The sequence below is a fragment of the Mytilus edulis genome, chromosome 6, assembly GCF_963676685.1.
Source record: "Mytilus edulis chromosome 6, xbMytEdul2.2, whole genome shotgun sequence".
Taxonomy (NCBI): domain Eukaryota; kingdom Metazoa; phylum Mollusca; class Bivalvia; order Mytilida; family Mytilidae; genus Mytilus; species Mytilus edulis.
This window is the reverse complement of record NC_092349.1, coordinates 14,137,873-14,156,090: the sequence shown is the minus strand read 5'-3', so window position 1 is coordinate 14,156,090 and position 18,218 is coordinate 14,137,873. Positions and strand designations below refer to the sequence as shown.

The following is an 18,218-nucleotide window of genomic DNA, read 5'->3' as shown; positions in this document are numbered from 1 at the left end:
GCCAAATATGGCTAAGGTAATTTATGCTTGTGATAAGAAAATCCTTGGTATTTCAAAGTTTTGTAAACAGGAAATTTATAAAAATGACCACATTATTGATATTCATGTCAACACCGAAGTGTTGACTACTAGGCTGGTGATACCCTCGGGGAAGAAACGTCCACCAGCAGTGGCATCGACCCAGTGGTTTAAATAGTTATAAAAGGTACCAGGATTATAATTTAGTACGCCAAACGCGCATTTCGTCTACATAAGACTCAAAAATTTGTTTATATTGATGTATATCTTTCTTTTAGGTATGTTAAAATAGAAAAAAAAAGGTTTCGTTGCACAAATTCAATATGATAGTAACGAATATTTAAAGACGTTTTCTGTTTAATAAATGAATAGTTGTTCAAAGAACCGCTACTCTGGCAATATGATTGAAGTTTCTTCCATAGATGACGAGGTTTTTTAACGAACTTGACTACCCATGAGCGTACTGCACGTCGGTAAAAGCTACTGTGATAATTGTTATGTTTCAAAATCATACCAAAAGCGGGGGTGATGTCATGGGCTCTGGAAAGGTAGGCGATTCATAATCCATATGTGCAACTGTCGATTTGCTCATGTAAGGACAAAGCCGGTGGTAAGCCTTCTTCAGTAGGTAACATTCGATGGAATGAACGGGATTGTGGTGACAAGTTTAATCGAATTTCATAAACCACCAGGCACAGTAAATATACGTTCTTATCTTCAATCCACAATTTTCTACATTTGAAAGTGGCTGTTCCAAGTCAGGAATATTACAGTTGTCCATACGTTTGATGTATTTTATCCTTTGATTTGCCATTGGATTAGGGACTTTCCGATCTGAATTTTCCTAGGAGTTCAGTATTTTTGAGATTTGACTTTTTACCGATCAGCCATGTACATTCGTTTATAACCTATTAAGTATAGCTAAAACTAATTAACAATACAATACATGGATAAAAAAGTAAAACCACAAAAATACTGAACTTCGAGGAAAATTCAAAACGGAAAGTCCCTTATCAAATGATAAAACACATTCTAATATGACGTGCTTCTTTCGCTTTGTAAACAACACTGTGTGAAAATTCTCGATATATCTATACTCAGCGCAGACTCAGAGATATACATAATAATGGATGTTACAATATAACTCCCACGTAAATCCACATGTATTTGAACCTACTTTGCAAACGCTTTGCCAATTTTATTGTATTAGAAATTGTAATAAAACAAAAGACAAAAAAACTTTTATTCTTATTCGGATGCATAATAAAAAGAATTAATATAATGCAACTAGTTTTGTTTATTTCCTAAATATAGTAACACAGCTATATTGTGCAATGTCAATTTCATCATGGAACACTTTCTCTACAATAAGGGGTTCATTAAGGGATGAAAATAAGCTTGATATTTATGTTACAATTTTAAAAGCTATTAATATACTAATTTCAGTTGCAGTATAAAAACAACATTTAGTCAATGTCACAAAAATATAACATTTTTTGTAACCATCGAAGTTCGTATAATATTGTATTAAAATGGAATTCTGAGTTAGGTTTTGTTTTATTTTCTATTCTATTGCATTTGATTTTAGCGAGTCAACATGGCAGCTCCTTCGTTACGAAATGTCAATTTTGGATTTGACGGTAGCTTACGAGAAAATATGTAAATTAAAAATCGGAAATATTGGGTTTTAGAATTAAACATATTTTTCCCAGCGGTTATTAACGAAATAATCAAGTTGTAAATTTACACATGGCCTGGGCCGTGATATTCGTTAATTTTATCCCTCGCTAACGCTTACGATAAAATTCGAATATCACGGCCCAGGCAATGTGCAAATTTCCAACAAATCTATGGCTTCCATGAATTATTTCTTAATTGAACAATAGACAACAAATGTTATATTCCTGACTTTGTACAGGCATTTTTACACTTTTTCTTTAGTTCATGAGTATTAAAAAGTAACAAACAGTGCTAAAACTGAATCTAAATGAAATATATTTGTTTTTGGATTGTGCTACCTCAAACAGATAATAATTGCCCATTATATATTGGATTGTCCATAAATTACACGAAGAACTATACTTGAAGATTAATATTGTGTGATGTTGTGTCAACCGGATGTGACATATTTATAGATAACTATACTTTACAGGTTTAGGCTTCCATAAAATATCATGATTTCACATTTATTGCACTTTACATGTTATTCTGGAAAGCTTGTTCTCTACTCATGTGTTTTTGTTGGTATCTTGTATTAGAATGTATTTCGTTTCCATTGACATTTGCAAAAAATATAGTTAAATGTGTTACGTGATCTAGCTATCATGCTTGAATTTATTAAATTGTACCAGAATGATGTTAAGACGTTATCTAAACAAGGTTACAAGAAATGACTTACGTACCCTTAACCGATTGTTACCTACCGAAAAAGACTGATTGCCGGGTTTGTACTAACATGAGCAACACGACATGAGGAACAGAATATGTGTACAAGTCCGGGAGCACCTTAGATCATTTCAAGTTTCTGGTGGGGTTTACATGGCTCAGTCTTGTTTGTCTGTTGATTTTTTTTACAGGCATGGCGTTGTCTGTTTATTTTCAACTTATGAGTTTGGACGTCCCTTTGATATCTTTAGCCTCTCATTTGCAGATATAAATCGTCTACTAGCAGTTTTACTGTCCAAGTGGTAAAAGATCGAAGAAAAATTGTTAAAATTCTATATGTCGACATTAGATCCACTATTCATATTTGAATCAAAATAGTTATAAACTTTACAAGCAGAGCTAAATACAATGAAAGTCCCAACTATGTACTGGCTTCCGAAGCTACACAAAACACCTTACGAATATAGATTTATTTCGTCTTCAAGCCATTGGTCCACTACTATAATTGTCTATTCTTCTTACCAGCACACTTGGTACAATTAAAAACCTGATAATGAATGTTCAAATAAGGCCTTCGAAAATAGTGGAATTAATTACTTTTGGAGTGTCAAGAATTCGTTGGAAGTACTTGATAAATTGCATGCTTATATTGGTGATTTTAAATCTGTTCAAAGTTTTGATTTTTCTACCCTGTATACCACATTGCCTCACATTCTCATTAAGAAAAAATTCACGCACCTAATTAAATGGGCATTTAAAAAGTCAGAATGTGAATATATATGTTCAAACTCTTTTAGGTCATTTATTAGTAGCAATAAACAAAAAAACTATGTCAATTGGACATGCTTTGATACTATATATGCCCTTGAATTTTTACTAGATAACATTTTTGTTCGCTTTGGGGATTCCGTATATCGTCAGATTATCGGAATTCCAATGGGGACTAACTGTGCACCACTTATTGCGGACCTGTTTTTGTATTGCTATGAGTTACAATTTATGACAAAAACAAGCAAAGACCCATCGAAACAACATCTGATAAACAAATTTAATAATACTTTTAGATATTTGGATGATATTTTGGCTCTCAATAATGACGACTTCAGTATGTATATTAAAGAAATTTATCCTGTTGAACTTACTTTAAATAAAGCTAATACTAACAATGACCCCTGCCTTTCCTCGATCATGATATCTATATCACTAACGGAAAGCTGAATACTAAAATTTATGATAAAAGAGATGATTTTTCATTTCCTATCGTTAATTATCCATTTTTAGATGGTGACGTTCCCTTGTCACCATCTTACGGTGTTTATATATCTCAACTTGTACGATTCGCTCGTGTATGTAACAATGTTTTAGATTTTAACGAGAGAAATTTATGTACTATTGAAAAATTATTACACCAGGGTTTTCGATATCACAAACTAGTCAAAACATTTACTAAATTTTATCATCGGTATAAGGACATCATTCTCCAATATAGCTCAACATGCAGACTTCTTATACGTTCAGGTATTTCACATCCAATTTTTTATGGAAATATTCTTTATAAAGCACAAAGGTGTCAGTATTCACCTCAAAAACTAACAAAACCTTTGAATAGACTTATTAAGAAGGGGTATAGTTACGATACTGTTGTCAGGTCATTAAAGATTGCATATGTTGACGTTAATATTGATTCACTTATAGGGTCTTTGCATCGGAACTTAACACATTTATTAAAAAACCAGTTGTTGGCATGACACGGGTTAATATGTTCTTCTCATATATGTTATGATGGTATGATACTAAACCCCTAACGGGAAGGATTGTGCCTGATGTTCATATGATGAAATCATAATCTTTCAGTCAGTTTAATTGAAGTCTGGAGCTGGCATGTCAGTTAACTGCTAGTAGTCTGTTGTTATTTATGTATTATTGTCATTTTGTTTATTTTCTTTGGTTACATCTTCTGACATCAGACTCGGACTTCTCTTGAACTGAATTTTAATGTGCGTATTGTTATGCGTTTACTTTTCTACATTGGCTAGAGGTATAGGGGGAGGGTTGAGATCTCACAAACATGTTTAACCCCGCCGCATTTTTGCGCCTGTCCCAAGTCAGGAGCCTCTGGCCTTTGTTAGTCTTGTATTATTTTAATTTTAGTTTCTTGTGTACAATTTGGAAATTAGTATGGCGTTCATTATCACTGAACTAGGATATATTTGTTTAGGGGCCAGTTGAAGGACGCCTCCGGGTGCGGGAATTTCTCGCTACATTGAAGACCTGTTGGTGACCTTCTGCTGTTGTTTTTTTCTATGGTCGGGTTGTTGTCTCTTTGGCACATTCCCCATTTCCATTCTCAATTTTATAGGCCGACACAATTTCAAAGTTTATAATTGATTTAATTTTACATGTCTACATTAGACCCACAAGTGATATTTGAAACAACATACGTATAGGCCAAATCAATAACAAAGATTATCAGGACTGAAAGGAACAAAAGTTTGGCATTTTATTTCTATGACATAAAAAAAAGAATACAAACACAAACATGTTGTCATAGGTCGAAGAAAAACTGATAAAATGATTACAAAAAAAAAAGAAACACAATCAAATGACAACCAACAGTCAACAAGACATTAAATGAAAAACAAACCCGACCAAAAACATTGATTCATCCTACTTCTGTTATTTAACCAAAATTAACAATAAAAACACAGCTTTCTACAACTAAATTTATTGTTTTCCAGTTTGTTGTTGTACCCATAAGTCATTTACAGATTTGCCACAATCGTATCCAATATGAGAGACATATTAAATTGTTGATCTTTGACAGTCTGTAGCCCTGTTAACCACGTGCTTTTCGTAGTATCATAAAACAAGTCGAGGGAATTCAAGGACCAAGGAATGGATTCCGTTTGAAGTGCATTTACAAAATATTTGCAAAAATCAATTACTTCCGTCTGGTTTAAGGTTCCACTTTTATTGTCGACTGCTGACCACGATCCCCAGTAAACCGGAAGCCCTGAAGTTGTTTTATTATTGGTTGCATCGTCAATATTTTTATCTACAATTACTTTGCCAATTTTGATGCCATCATCTTCCCAACATCTAGGTGGAGAGCCAGAACATTTTTCATCTTCATATTGATTTTGTGGTCCAGAAGCATATGTATTAGTTTCCACCATAACATAGTCATCATCTTTGATGGGTAATGCTAGCATTATAACTCGGTTCTTATTGTTTCCACCAGACTTACGAATTATCTTTACTGCTGATTCAGTCCAATCGGCAAATAAGCTGAAAGAAAGTCCATAGTCTTTGTCCTTCAATTGCATAGCAACATCTGTCCACCATTGCAAATAGTCCAGTTGATTAGCTGCCGTGGCATTGCCTTCCATTTCAGTATAGACCCAGGAAATGACAGGTGTGACACCAACGTCAAGACAATCGTCCACAACTGTCTCTAAATTGGTTAAAAATACTGTCATGTTCAAACCCTCAAGATTAGCTGTGCATGGTATTCTTAAGTTCCTGAATCCTTTAGCGTAAACATCCTTAACATTTTGTTTATCATAGACATTGTCAAAATTTAGAGTATTGAAATAATTTGTGGAAAATCCTTGTTTCAGCACTTTAGCATACGCCGATGGTGTTATTGGAGTGGCTGAACCTAATATTACTTCAACAGTACAGATGCAAATGAGCAGTAAAGAAAACATTGCCATTTTTGGTTAAACTTCCTGCTTGTTATGCCATTCTATAAAAAGAATACATAGCATGGTAAAAATTTGGAAAACGACAAAGTAAAATTAACATTTGCAAGAAGTGTAAAGATGAAAAAGTAAAACGTGCATACAGTTATTTTATTTTTCAGTTGAAAATTATTTGAATAAGAAGCATGTTAGGTTAACAATATCGATACAGGAAATCATAATTTGGTATTTCAAATTAGCTCACGTATTTCATCTTTTGAAATATGGTTCACTTACATGCGACGAATATATTTGAGAGGCGTATTACAAACCTTCTATAATTATACTTATTTGTAAATAACGCTATGATTCAGTTGAATGAATTTTACGAATTATTATAATATAAACATATATACTGCAGCTGTGATATTTGAGCAGTCAAATTGCATTGACCGTATATTCATATGTGATATACAGTCACTGATCGTATGTCACCTTGTTTTAAGACGTTGACAATGTGTTTCCGTAGAGTTATATTTATGACGTCAAAAAAACATACAGGTTCGCGGAAATTTTACGTCTTCCGCTCAAAATTAAGAAATGGTGGTTTTTACCCTAAATACTTCATTTCTAACAGTTATAAGAGTTGCAGTATATAAAGAATAACCATACATTGTCTCGAAATATTAATGTTATTTGTAATCGGCTCGAAACAGGGAGAAATGCTCGGCACAGCTGCGCTTTCTACCTGTTTCTAGGCCTTGTACAAATAACATTCATATTTCGAGACGATGTATGGTAATTCTATATGTAATTACCGTCAAATTTCACAAGATGATTAAAGCAGGTGATTTCGCCGATACAAATAACATATTTAAATTGAGCAAGAATGTTAAAATAATCAGTAGATTTATAAGCTCTTTTGCCCATTAAACTCTCAAAACTGCTATGAAACGGGAGTAAGAAATACCAAGGATACGATACTAGCAGCGCCCACTATTTAAAAATAAGGGACAATATCGACGTCTGGAAAATAAAGAGAGATGCCCACCATCTTCACTATACTACATAAACCAATAAAGACAGAGCAATCTAAAGCCTACCAAAACAGGAAATAATCGTAGATGTACATGAATAGTAAACTATTTGGATAGCCAAAATATAAATTTATTTTTTGTTAATATCAAAATTATAGAAAGATGATCTTATGTAAAACATGTCAAATACAGTGATTTTCATTTAAAACTTTAAAAAGATAACTAAAAAAAGGTCATGTGTATAAGAACATATGTTTTCATAACTTTTGTTTAGATATCCAATCAGTCAAATTCTGGCAGGTCCAAATAAATTGATAAATACATATATATAAAAAGAAAATGTGGTATGATTGCCAATGAGACAACTCTCCACAAGAGACAAAAATGACACAGAAATAAACAACTACAGGTCACCGTACGGCCTTCAACAATGAGCAAAGCCCATACCACATAGTCAGATATAAAAGTTTACTTGTAACTTACCGCTTTGAAACTGCTATTAGTATCCTTATAAGCAACACACAGGGTTATATATTATACGACAGCTCTTTATATATTAAATAGATATGACATTTAATCCAAAAATTAACCTTTGATATATACAGTCTAAGAAATATCCCTAATGCAACTATAACAGATGATTAATAATAAAAAGGTCAACTATGAAACAAACAACACAGAAATTGTTATTTAATTCTATAAATGTCTAGTTGAAGAAAGGAATGCATCACTAATAAACGTATTTACACTTTTGGTATTTAGCTGAATCTTGCCTTCGAATGACTTTAGATCTATTCCGAATCACCTTTTGACGTCAAGCAACAATCACTTTTAAATTGTGACGTCAAATATTTTAGATTATAATGTCAAAGTTTACGGGAACCCGAGTGATTTTACGTAATGGCGGATTTGCATACAAGTGTAAATACGTCTATTAGAAGGCGTGTAGTGTGTTGTTAATGTTATTTTATCAAGCCTTTTAAATTAAGAATACACACGTATGATCAAGATATATATTTAATTGCTGATTTCATTCAATTAAGCATTAGATATGATTTACCATGAACAATTAAAAAGAAGGTGTTTTTTTTATTTTTAATTACATGCCTATCGTTGTAGAAAATGCAACTATATTCGATCACTGTGTTCTTTATCGATTGGTCTATTCTCCACATTAAAAGAAAATAAAACGTTACAAATTGTCAAGTTCTAAAGACCTTACATTCAATAAGAAGTGCAATGTTTCAATTAAATTTTAAACATACTCCACAATCAGACCTGAGTTAGTGAGAGCTCAAATTTTGATTCTAATCGCATCAGATACTAGTAGTAGTTTTGTGACCAGACCGAATATTTTCTAAGATTTAATCGTCAAACATACTATATGGCTATATTATATATCATTGGATTCGGAAAAATGAGTACTTTTACAATATCGATGTCGTCAAAAAGAAATGTGGTAACAGTTTTGCATAAAATAAGGTCAATGATCAAATTCTGTTTTTCTTATTTTTCTTCCATACTTTCAAAATTTGAAGATATACAACAATTTAGGTTAAAAAATTTCAGAATCAGATATTTTTCAAATCAATTAGCAATGAATTATCTCATAAATGTAACAAAAAAAATAATTAGGAAATCGATTTATTATGGAAATTGGCGTTTTTCAAACCCTTGATCTATTATACACATCTTCTGTTAAAACTACAATAGCTACCTTGCCGGCTAGCATTCAATCTAGGCAATAAAGGATAAATATTATTATTTTACATGAAGGCTTCTATTATGAATGCGTATTTTGCATAAGCTCATTAATGTAATTCATTAAAACTAAAAAGCACTCAATACCTCGAAAACAGTTTCAATTCAAAAATCCAATCAAAGAGATTCACACAACAGAATTATGCCAGGAATATCTTCTAGTTCATCTATCAAGGAACATGATTTGAAAGTTCTACATAATTCTGACCCTTTACAGCAAGGAGCAAGGCTTCGGACATGTAAGTTTTTGTTGTGAACAAACACATGACTTTTTGACATGGAAATTTTCCCTTCGATGAAAACACGAGATCCTACAGGAATTCTGCTGAGATATGCCCTTGAAATACACGGGGTGTAATGAATCATTTAACTCTAGCCATCAATATTGTAAAATTGACTGAATAGGGGGTTTAGCAATGTGTAATACGGACCAAATTTTTAATTCAAAACGAAGTACGTAAAACATGCGGTTTCAGTGCCGCCTCACAGGGAGGGCGGTAACGTGACTAAACTAACATCTTTACTGGTGGCAAACTTGACGCCCATTAGATAATTATCATAATGAAATGGTTTTAAAGAGATATTTTTATCATAAAGCTTTGAAATTAACTTTCATGCCCAAACAAGGGCTTCATCTTTGTCAATATTACCAAAACTCTAAAAAAAAAAACCACTGAAATAGTCGTATGTGTCCTTGAAAGTCTTGTAGACAGTTTGTTGAAAGACAGACACATAGTTAGTGAATGAGTGAAAATCTTCGCCCAATTCTTTACACTGCTAATGTTCCCCATCTGCACCCACAACTTGCTTGTATGTGTCATATATTCATATATAGTAGTGAACACACAGAACAGGCACATTTGTATTAGAGGTCCGTATGATTGTTCTTCCGCTCTTTTCCATTTCTCTAAACTTCGTGTCAAAGTTTAAGGCATTGAGTATCGGCCTCCTCTTGGGTGCTAAACAAGTTACGACAGCCATTAACAGTGTTGGTATAAATAACTTTGACAATTTCAGAATTTACAAAGGTTCTTGCTATGTGAAGCTCACATCAGGTGGAATCATAGGGTATTTGTTAAAGTTTTCCAGTCAGGAATACCTCTCCCCTCAATAATCTGATACACGTTAGTGGAAGCTGTAGTCTTTGTATGGCGTTCCCTTTCGGCAGACTTTATAGAGTTTTCATGTCGTAGCGGTCAAAAGCATCTGCTACTGTGTGCGCTATAGAAATTCTTTGGGACATATTTTTTTAATAGTCAGCTGCAAGGTCATCGAATGTTTAACATTTCTTAACATCAATACATTGAACAAATGCCGTACAATCTCTGATGCAAGTTGTGAGTGATGGTACAAAGGAAGATAGGGAAAGTGCACAAGAGACTTCAGATTCTAATTGCTTCACCAAATCAGACATGCATGATTTTCTCATGGTGCCGTCATCTTGAAAAGGGGGAATTGGAATGGAACCTACAGGGTGCGACATCACATATTCTATATATGGTAACATCATCTCTACATTTTGCCAAAATCAGTGCACGTCTACATACAAGTTATTGATTTATGTGACCTGAAAGTATTTCCCCCCAATTTAAATTTAAGGTTTGTTTTTGTGGTCATGTTTTCAAACGTTTTTATTTTTTACTTCGGTATTTGACTATAAAAACTCCTTGATTGATCTAAATAAAGACCACGAGTGATAACATGTTTAGACATGTTTTATCCCCTTCGACAGCTGTGAGCAAAGAATCTCGAAAATCCCTTGTAGCATGCATTCTAGAAGAGATATTGATAAGACATGAAGGATGGAATTCCACATCAAAGGTATCAGTCATTGATCATTCAGATGGTTCACAATGGCAATCGTTGCTCCTTTATTATATAATTCACTAACAAAACAATTATGAAGCTTAGAAATGGAAAACTACTAAATACTAAACTTGTTCAAAGGGTATCTACACGTCTCAATCTTCAAAATCGGTTATCTAAAAATACTACCATCGCTAACATTTTTAACAATAAAAATCGTGGTTACCCTTCTATCGATAAGTGTCATGCCAAAAAATGACTTACATGTCCCCGTCTTTCCACCAACAATACGGTAAGGTCAACGTTTAATGGTCGCTTATTTTCTTTAAATTTTGAAACTGATATAACTTGAAAAACAAACAGCATTATTTATTTACTCACATGAAACAAACCGGGGTGTGGTATTCAGTACGTAGGAGAAACTGGACGATATTTATCTAAACGCACTCAAGAACATCTGTATCGTTTTAAAAGACCCAATAAATTCAAAAGTATCATTTACCAACACCTTAAGAAGCACAACCATCCTTTTAAATATTTAGCAGTTCAACCTTTAGAAGTAGTAAATAAGCAGCCTGGTGAATCGCATTCAAAGTTTGTACGATCACGGAAAATAATTGAATTAAATTGGATTAAAAAAATTACAGACAGTTTACCCTCTCGGTCTAAATGATAATATCATGGGAATTGGTAATATATCTAGAACCAATTCCGTTAACATTTTGGATATAGTTTCTAAAACTGTTCGTAAAAAACGTTCTCACGGTCGTAGAACAAATCGCAATCAAAGAAAATTTCGGGCCAATCATACCAATATTTCGGACCTAATTTCTATTTCAAAAAACAACGGCAGACATTATCTGTTAACAAAACTCTGTTCGTTACCGGTTAATAAGTTAAATAAAATTTTGGAGGATTGCAACACAATTTCATATAGCAGTCCTAAGTATGAAATAGTTCAAATTATTATGGCATATTGTCATCCTAAATTATTCCCCAAATTGATCGCCCTGAAGATCATAAAAACATTTTATTAAAATTAAGTATGTCAATAAAGGCTTTGAATTTGTAAATATTGCCGGTATATTTAACGACCATTCTGTTAAAGAACAAATTCCTGTATATTTTGACAATACTGAGCTACCTCTTATTTGTTATATTTACAAGAAATCTACCCGGAAATTTGTGTTTAATTATAGTCAATTGTGTAAAGATGTTAATATCAGTGAAAATACACCTACTTCATGTAATTGCCGTAATTCCGAATATATTTATGGACCCATTTCCCATGTTATAACAGGAGATCTTAACATCGTTCAAGACCGAGAGTTAAAATTATTCCTCAGTAAAGGACCTAAATATCGCCCCCCGTCAATTATTAATTGGAATGAGTGTCGTAATATCATCCACGACTCACTCCATACTTACTGTATGAAATGGATAAAACGGGAAAAAGCTGACAAAAAATCTTTGGACTCTTTTTTTAATTCAGTAATGAAGATAGTTGATATACGTATTCAACATTTTAAAGGACATTTTACTATTAACAATAACCACAATAAACCTATTTCTCGTATCAAACATAAGCTAAAAGAACTAGCCAAGGAATTTGTTTTTGTCCCGGGCGATAAAGCTGCTAATAATATTATTATTGTTTGACGTAAATTTTACATTGAGGTTCTGAAAAAGGAAATCACCAATTCACCAACATTCCAACTGACTCCATTTTCAGAAAACGAAATCTGTAACAAACATAAACTTTTAGTCACCGCTTTACAAGCAGAGCCAAATACAATGAAAGTCCCAACTATGTATTGGCTTCCGAAGCTACAAAACCCCTTACAAATATAGATTTATTTCGTCTTCAAGCCATTTTTCAACTACTAAATTGTCTATTCTTCTTACCAGCACACTTGGTACAATTAAAAACCTGATAATAAATTGTTCAAATAAGGCCTTCGAAAATAGTGGAATAAATTACTTTTGGAGTGTCAAGAACTCGTTGGAAGTACTTGATAAATTGCATGCTTATATTGGTGATTTTGAATCAGTTCAAAGTTTTGATTTTTCTACCCTGTATACCACATTGCCTCACATTCTCATTAAGAAAAAATTCACACACCTAATTAAATGGGCATTCAAAAAATCAGAATGTGAATATATATCTTCAAACTCTTTTAGGTCATTTTTTAGTAGCAATAAACAAAAAAACTATGTTAATTGGACATACTTTGATACTATATATGCCCTTGAATTTTTACTAGATAACATTTTTGTTCGCTTTGGGGATTCCGTATATCGTCAGATTATCGGAATTCCAATGGGGACTAACTGTGCACCACTTATTGCGGACCTGTTTTTGTATTGTTACGAGTTACAATTTATGATAAAAATAAGCAAAGACCCATCGAAACAACATCTGATAAACAAATTTAATAATACTTTTAGATATTTGGATGATATTTTGGCTCTCAATAATGACGACTTCAGTATGTATATTAATGAAATTTATCCTGTTGAACTTACTTTAAATAAAGCTAATACTAACAATGACCACTGCCCTTTTCTCGATCTTGATATCTATATGACTTATGGAAAGCTGAATACTAAAATTTATGATAAAAGGGGTGATTTTTCATTTCCTATCGTTAATTATCCATTTTTAGATGGTGACGTTCCCTTGTCGCCATCTTAGTGTTTATATATCTCAACTTGTACGATTCGCTCGTGTATGTAACAATGTTTTAGATTTTAACGAGAGAAATTTATGTATTACTGAAAAATTATTACACCAGGGTTTTCGATATCACATACTAGTCAAAACATTTCCTAAATTTTATCATCGGTATAAAGACATCATTCGTAAATATAGCTCAACATGAAGACTTCTAATACGTTCAGGTATTATACATCCAATTTTTTATGGAAATATTCTTTATAAAGCACAAAGGTGTCAGTATTTACCTCAGAAACTTACAAAACCTTTGAATATACTTATTAAGAAGGGATATAATTACGATACTGTTGTCAAGTCATTAAAGATTGCATATTTTGGCGTTAATATTGAGTCACTGATAAGGTCTTTGCATCGGAACTAAACACATTTATTCTAAAACAGTTGTTGGCATGACACGGGTTATGTTCTTCTCATATATGTTATGATGGTATGATACTAAACCCCTAACGGGAAGGATTGTGCCTGATGTTCATATGATGAAATCATAATCTTTCAGTCAGTTTAATTGAAGTCTGGAGCTGGCATGTCAGTTAACTGCTAGTAGTCTGTTGTTATTTATGTATTATTGTCATTTTGTTTATTTTCTTTGGTTACATCTTCTGACATCAGACTCGGACTTCTCTTGAACTGAATTTTAATGTGCGTATTGTTATGCGTTTACTTTTCTACATTGGTTAGAGGTATAGGGGGAGGGTTGAGATCTCACAAACATGTTTAACCCCGCCGCATTTTTGCGCCTGTCCCAATTCAGGAGCCTCTGGCCTTGTTAGTCTTGTATTATTTTAATTTTAGTTTCTTGTGTACAATTTGGAAATTAGTATGGCGTTCATTATCACTGGACTAGTATATATTTGTTTAGGGGCCAGCTGAAGGACGCCTCCGGGTGCGGGAATTTCTCGCTACATTGAAGACCTGTTGGTGACCCTCTGCTGTTGTTTTTTATTTGGTCGGGTTGTTGTCTCTTTGGCACATTCCCCATTTCCATTCTCAATTTTATTATTATCTTCATCTCTTTTCATTGCTGTTGGTTTTGTTTCCTCTTGTATATTTGCATTATTTGCAGCAATTTCAGCCCTATTCAGCATTACACGACTAAGGGATTCTAGGAAATATCTAGTAAGGGTCCATCTAACAGATGCAGACTTTTGATTTATTATGCCAAAAGTGCCACCTGATCCCCTTGAGCCTTTTATAACTGTCTTTTCTGTTGCAATGTTGGTCCAGGTACCGTTTAAATGCCCAGGAGTCTGTCTAGAAGCAAAGTAGCCATGTATAAAAGGTGATCAAATATTCTCAGAAAGTTTAAACACATCGAGTATGTAAACTGGTATCCACTTTAAGTAATATGTACGGTTGGTTACAAAAACATAAGGTTACATTTGAGATGACGATCTAAAAAACGTGACCAATTTCCCTCTCGTTCTGCTCTTCCATTTGACAGCAAAATGTCTACAGCTTTAAGGAACATATTCCAGTATTTGAATGTAAGTAATACAGCACATCCCCATCGCTTATATGTATCTATAAGAGGCTGTTTATGAGCTTCGAATAGCTCCGTCATATGAGCGTTAGGACTTGTGTCTGGCTTGAATTGCTAAAATATTGCTTCTGAGATAAATGAATTTGATATCATTGATTACTAAAGATATGAAATATCATATAAATGTTAATTATTTTACATTTTGCATTAAAAAAAATGATGAAATTGAATTGAAACGTACTCTATTAAAAGAAAAATATTCGTAGTGTTAATCTCTTGTATAAACTCTTTAATAACGGACTAATTTTGTTAAACTTTATTTGAAATCGTTAAATAAGGTGTAACAACAATGTATATAATAACAGAAATCATATCACGGCTGTTATTTTACAATGTAGACTTTAAAACTTTTCAAAGTTGATTTTTCGTTCAAATAAACTAACGTACTTCAAAGCCTATTTTACAAAAATTGCACCGTACGATTTTATGACGACAAGTCAAAATGTTAAGTTTAACCTTTGAACTACCAATATTGTGATTCATAGCCGTATAGTCCGAGTGACAATTAAACTCCTTAAATAAGCGACTTTTCCTTATTCGGTCACCGTACTATAGATGCTCTTTTTTTTAATTGCATTAGTTAATATCCGATGTTTTGTCCAATGCACATACAAATGCTTGCTGTTCTTTTTAGAATGCAATATTTGCATTTGATTGATATCATAGGTGAATGATATCCTTCTGATAGATTCTTGGAATGTGAACAATTGGTATTGAAAAATTACAATTACCGAATTCTGACGAGGAAAATTCAAAACGGAAGGTCCGTGATCAAATTGCAAAATCAAAAGCTCAAACACATGAAACCAATTCATAACAACTGTCACATCCCTAACTTGGTACAGAAATTTTCGTATGTTGAAAATGGTGGATTAAACCTGGTTTTATAGCTAGTAGAGGTATCCTGCTGGTAGAAAGTCTATTCGGGTCTATAATTCTCATTGAACAGAAAGAAGTCCCTCTATATATAAGATTCACAGTGAAGAAATATTCGTACATATATTATTTTACTGTAAGATAAATAAGATTTTGTTTACCTAATTGAATATTATATAGGGTATACAATATTTTACCAATAGTCACAGGTATTATAGAACTGTTTAGTTTCTCAAGTCAGGAGTATGGCAGTTGTAATTAATTAAAAAGGTCGTTTGTACGCATGTTGGCGTTTGTGTTTGCTGGACTTTAAAGTGTTCCTGTTGTTCCTTTTTCCCCTCTTACAGTTGGTGTTAGTTTGAAACCCGAATTTGTTTTCTCCCAATCGATTTATTGATTTTGAACACCGGTATACCCCAGTTGTCTTTATTTATTCAGAAGTGTTTAAAAAAAATCTGTAAGGAGGAATATATTAAAGTTGACATTACAATATATACTAGAGCGTTCGATAATCGTTATTTCGGCAAAATAAAACTTTGGCCGTTCTATCATGTTGATAGATGCATCAGTTTAATTGGAAAAGTCCATAAGAAATGACATAACCAAACCATCAACTTAATCAACCGGCTGGAATACAACTGTCGTATTCCGAACTTGGAGCAAGCATTGTCTGGAAAAAACATAGGGGTTGTGAAATCTGGTATCATAGCTAGCTAGATTTCCCACTTGTATGACAGTTGAATAAAGTTCTATTATATTGATAAACACGAGTCAGAAACCAAATCAGACTTAACCGGGTTCGTGACAATAGTAAAATAATAAAATTATTTTGCTTTCACATTACCATCAAACTAATGAGCTAAGGATGAATGAAAAGAATAATTTATTACGATGCAGAATTGGATTATTGAAAAAAATATCATCTGTCAGCATTATTCTATGGATAGCGAGAAACCATAGTGACAGATATTGTAAAAGATAAATAATTTAATGAATGATTTTATCAGCCATTATTCGTAATGAAATGGTTTCTTCTCAAGATAGAAAATTACCAATAATGATTAAACTAAATATAATTGATATTTTTTTTAATTGCTTGGAGCTACTTTCTACTGCATATTGAACAGTAAGACTGTTTATAGATGCAGTGCAGTCGACAGTTCTGAACTATTTTTCGTATGACAACTAACGTGGAGAACGTCAAAAACTATATATATATATATCTGTTTCCAAAAATTAATTGTTATTTGTTTGATCAACAAGGTCTTACAACGTGCAAACAAATTGATGAAATAATTGTCTAAATAGATAAAAGAAGGTGTGGAATAAGTGCCATTAAACAAATCCCCATACAAGTCCAATTTCTAAAAGTACAAGTTATATATTACCAAACATGTTTTTTATAAGAAAACAAGAATGGAAAACAAATCTAAAGTACAAAATCAATTTTTGTTAAATAACATAGTTTATGAAAACAACTACATGCGAGCAACTTACTCATGACAGATGCAATGTGAAACACATAATAAGAGTCTAATAGATACTCTTAAAGAAAGGGTTAATTCATGCGCGTCGTCTGTTATTTGCATATCGTATTCTGTAATCTTATTCGACATACAACTGTGTATTTCTTACTCGATCAGCCATGACGGTTACTGACAAGAAACCTTATATCTGTTATCTTCATCTTGTTTGCTGGCTTATTGTGGTGAAACATTTCTTGTTAAATAATTGAAGGTTTCATAGCAGATCTACAGCGGACGGCATCACGCGTTTGTTGACTGTTATGGAAATCTGTTTCAAAGATTATATCGGATATGTTCCTAATGTAGTAACTACAATCCTGTTCCCTTTTCACGGATGTGTCCTACCGAGTTAGACTATTTACACCTATAAATGACATTTTAACCTATTGTGTCTGTTTGTATTGTTCACTTCGTTGTCAATATAATGGAATTTGATGCGACTGTACCTGAGATCACCCCTAGTTTTTGGTGGGGTTCGTGTTGTTTATTCTTTAGTTTTCTATGTTGTGTCGTGTGTACTATTGTTTTTCTGTTTGTCTTTTTTATTTTTAGCCATGGCGTTGTCAGTTTGTTTTAGATTTTTGAGTTTGACTGTCCCTTTGGTATCTTTCGTCCCTCTTTTATATAAGTTAGATGTTTAGCTAGCTTTAAAACAAGGTCCAATCCAACGTCTTCTACATTAGAAAATGCCTTTACCAAGTCAGGAATATGACAGTTGTTATCCATTCGCTTGATCTGTTTGAACTTTTGATTTTGTCATTTGAATACGGACTTTCCATTGTGAATTTTCCTCGTTTGTTTATATGTTCTATGACATAAAATTGAGAATGGAAATGGGGAATGTGCCAA

The 18,218-nt window shown here is 32.9% G+C and overlaps 1 protein-coding gene across 1 annotated transcript; it reads right to left on the bottom strand.

Annotated features, from left to right (window-relative positions):
• Positions 1-5,165: 5,165 nt before the first annotated feature.
• On the bottom strand, positions 5,166-6,119 carry LOC139526212 (endoglucanase A-like). Its single transcript, XM_071321338.1, has one exon. The coding sequence runs from the start codon at positions 6,117-6,119 to the stop codon at positions 5,166-5,168; it is 954 nt and encodes a 317-aa protein (XP_071177439.1).
• Positions 6,120-18,218: the final 12,099 nt, after the last annotated feature.

Bases quoted from the DNA above. Each gene is read 5' to 3' on its own strand.
- LOC139526212 (XM_071321338.1), bottom strand. From the start codon at position 6,119: ATGGCAATGTTTTCTTTACTGCTCATTTGCATCTGTACTGTTGAAGTA.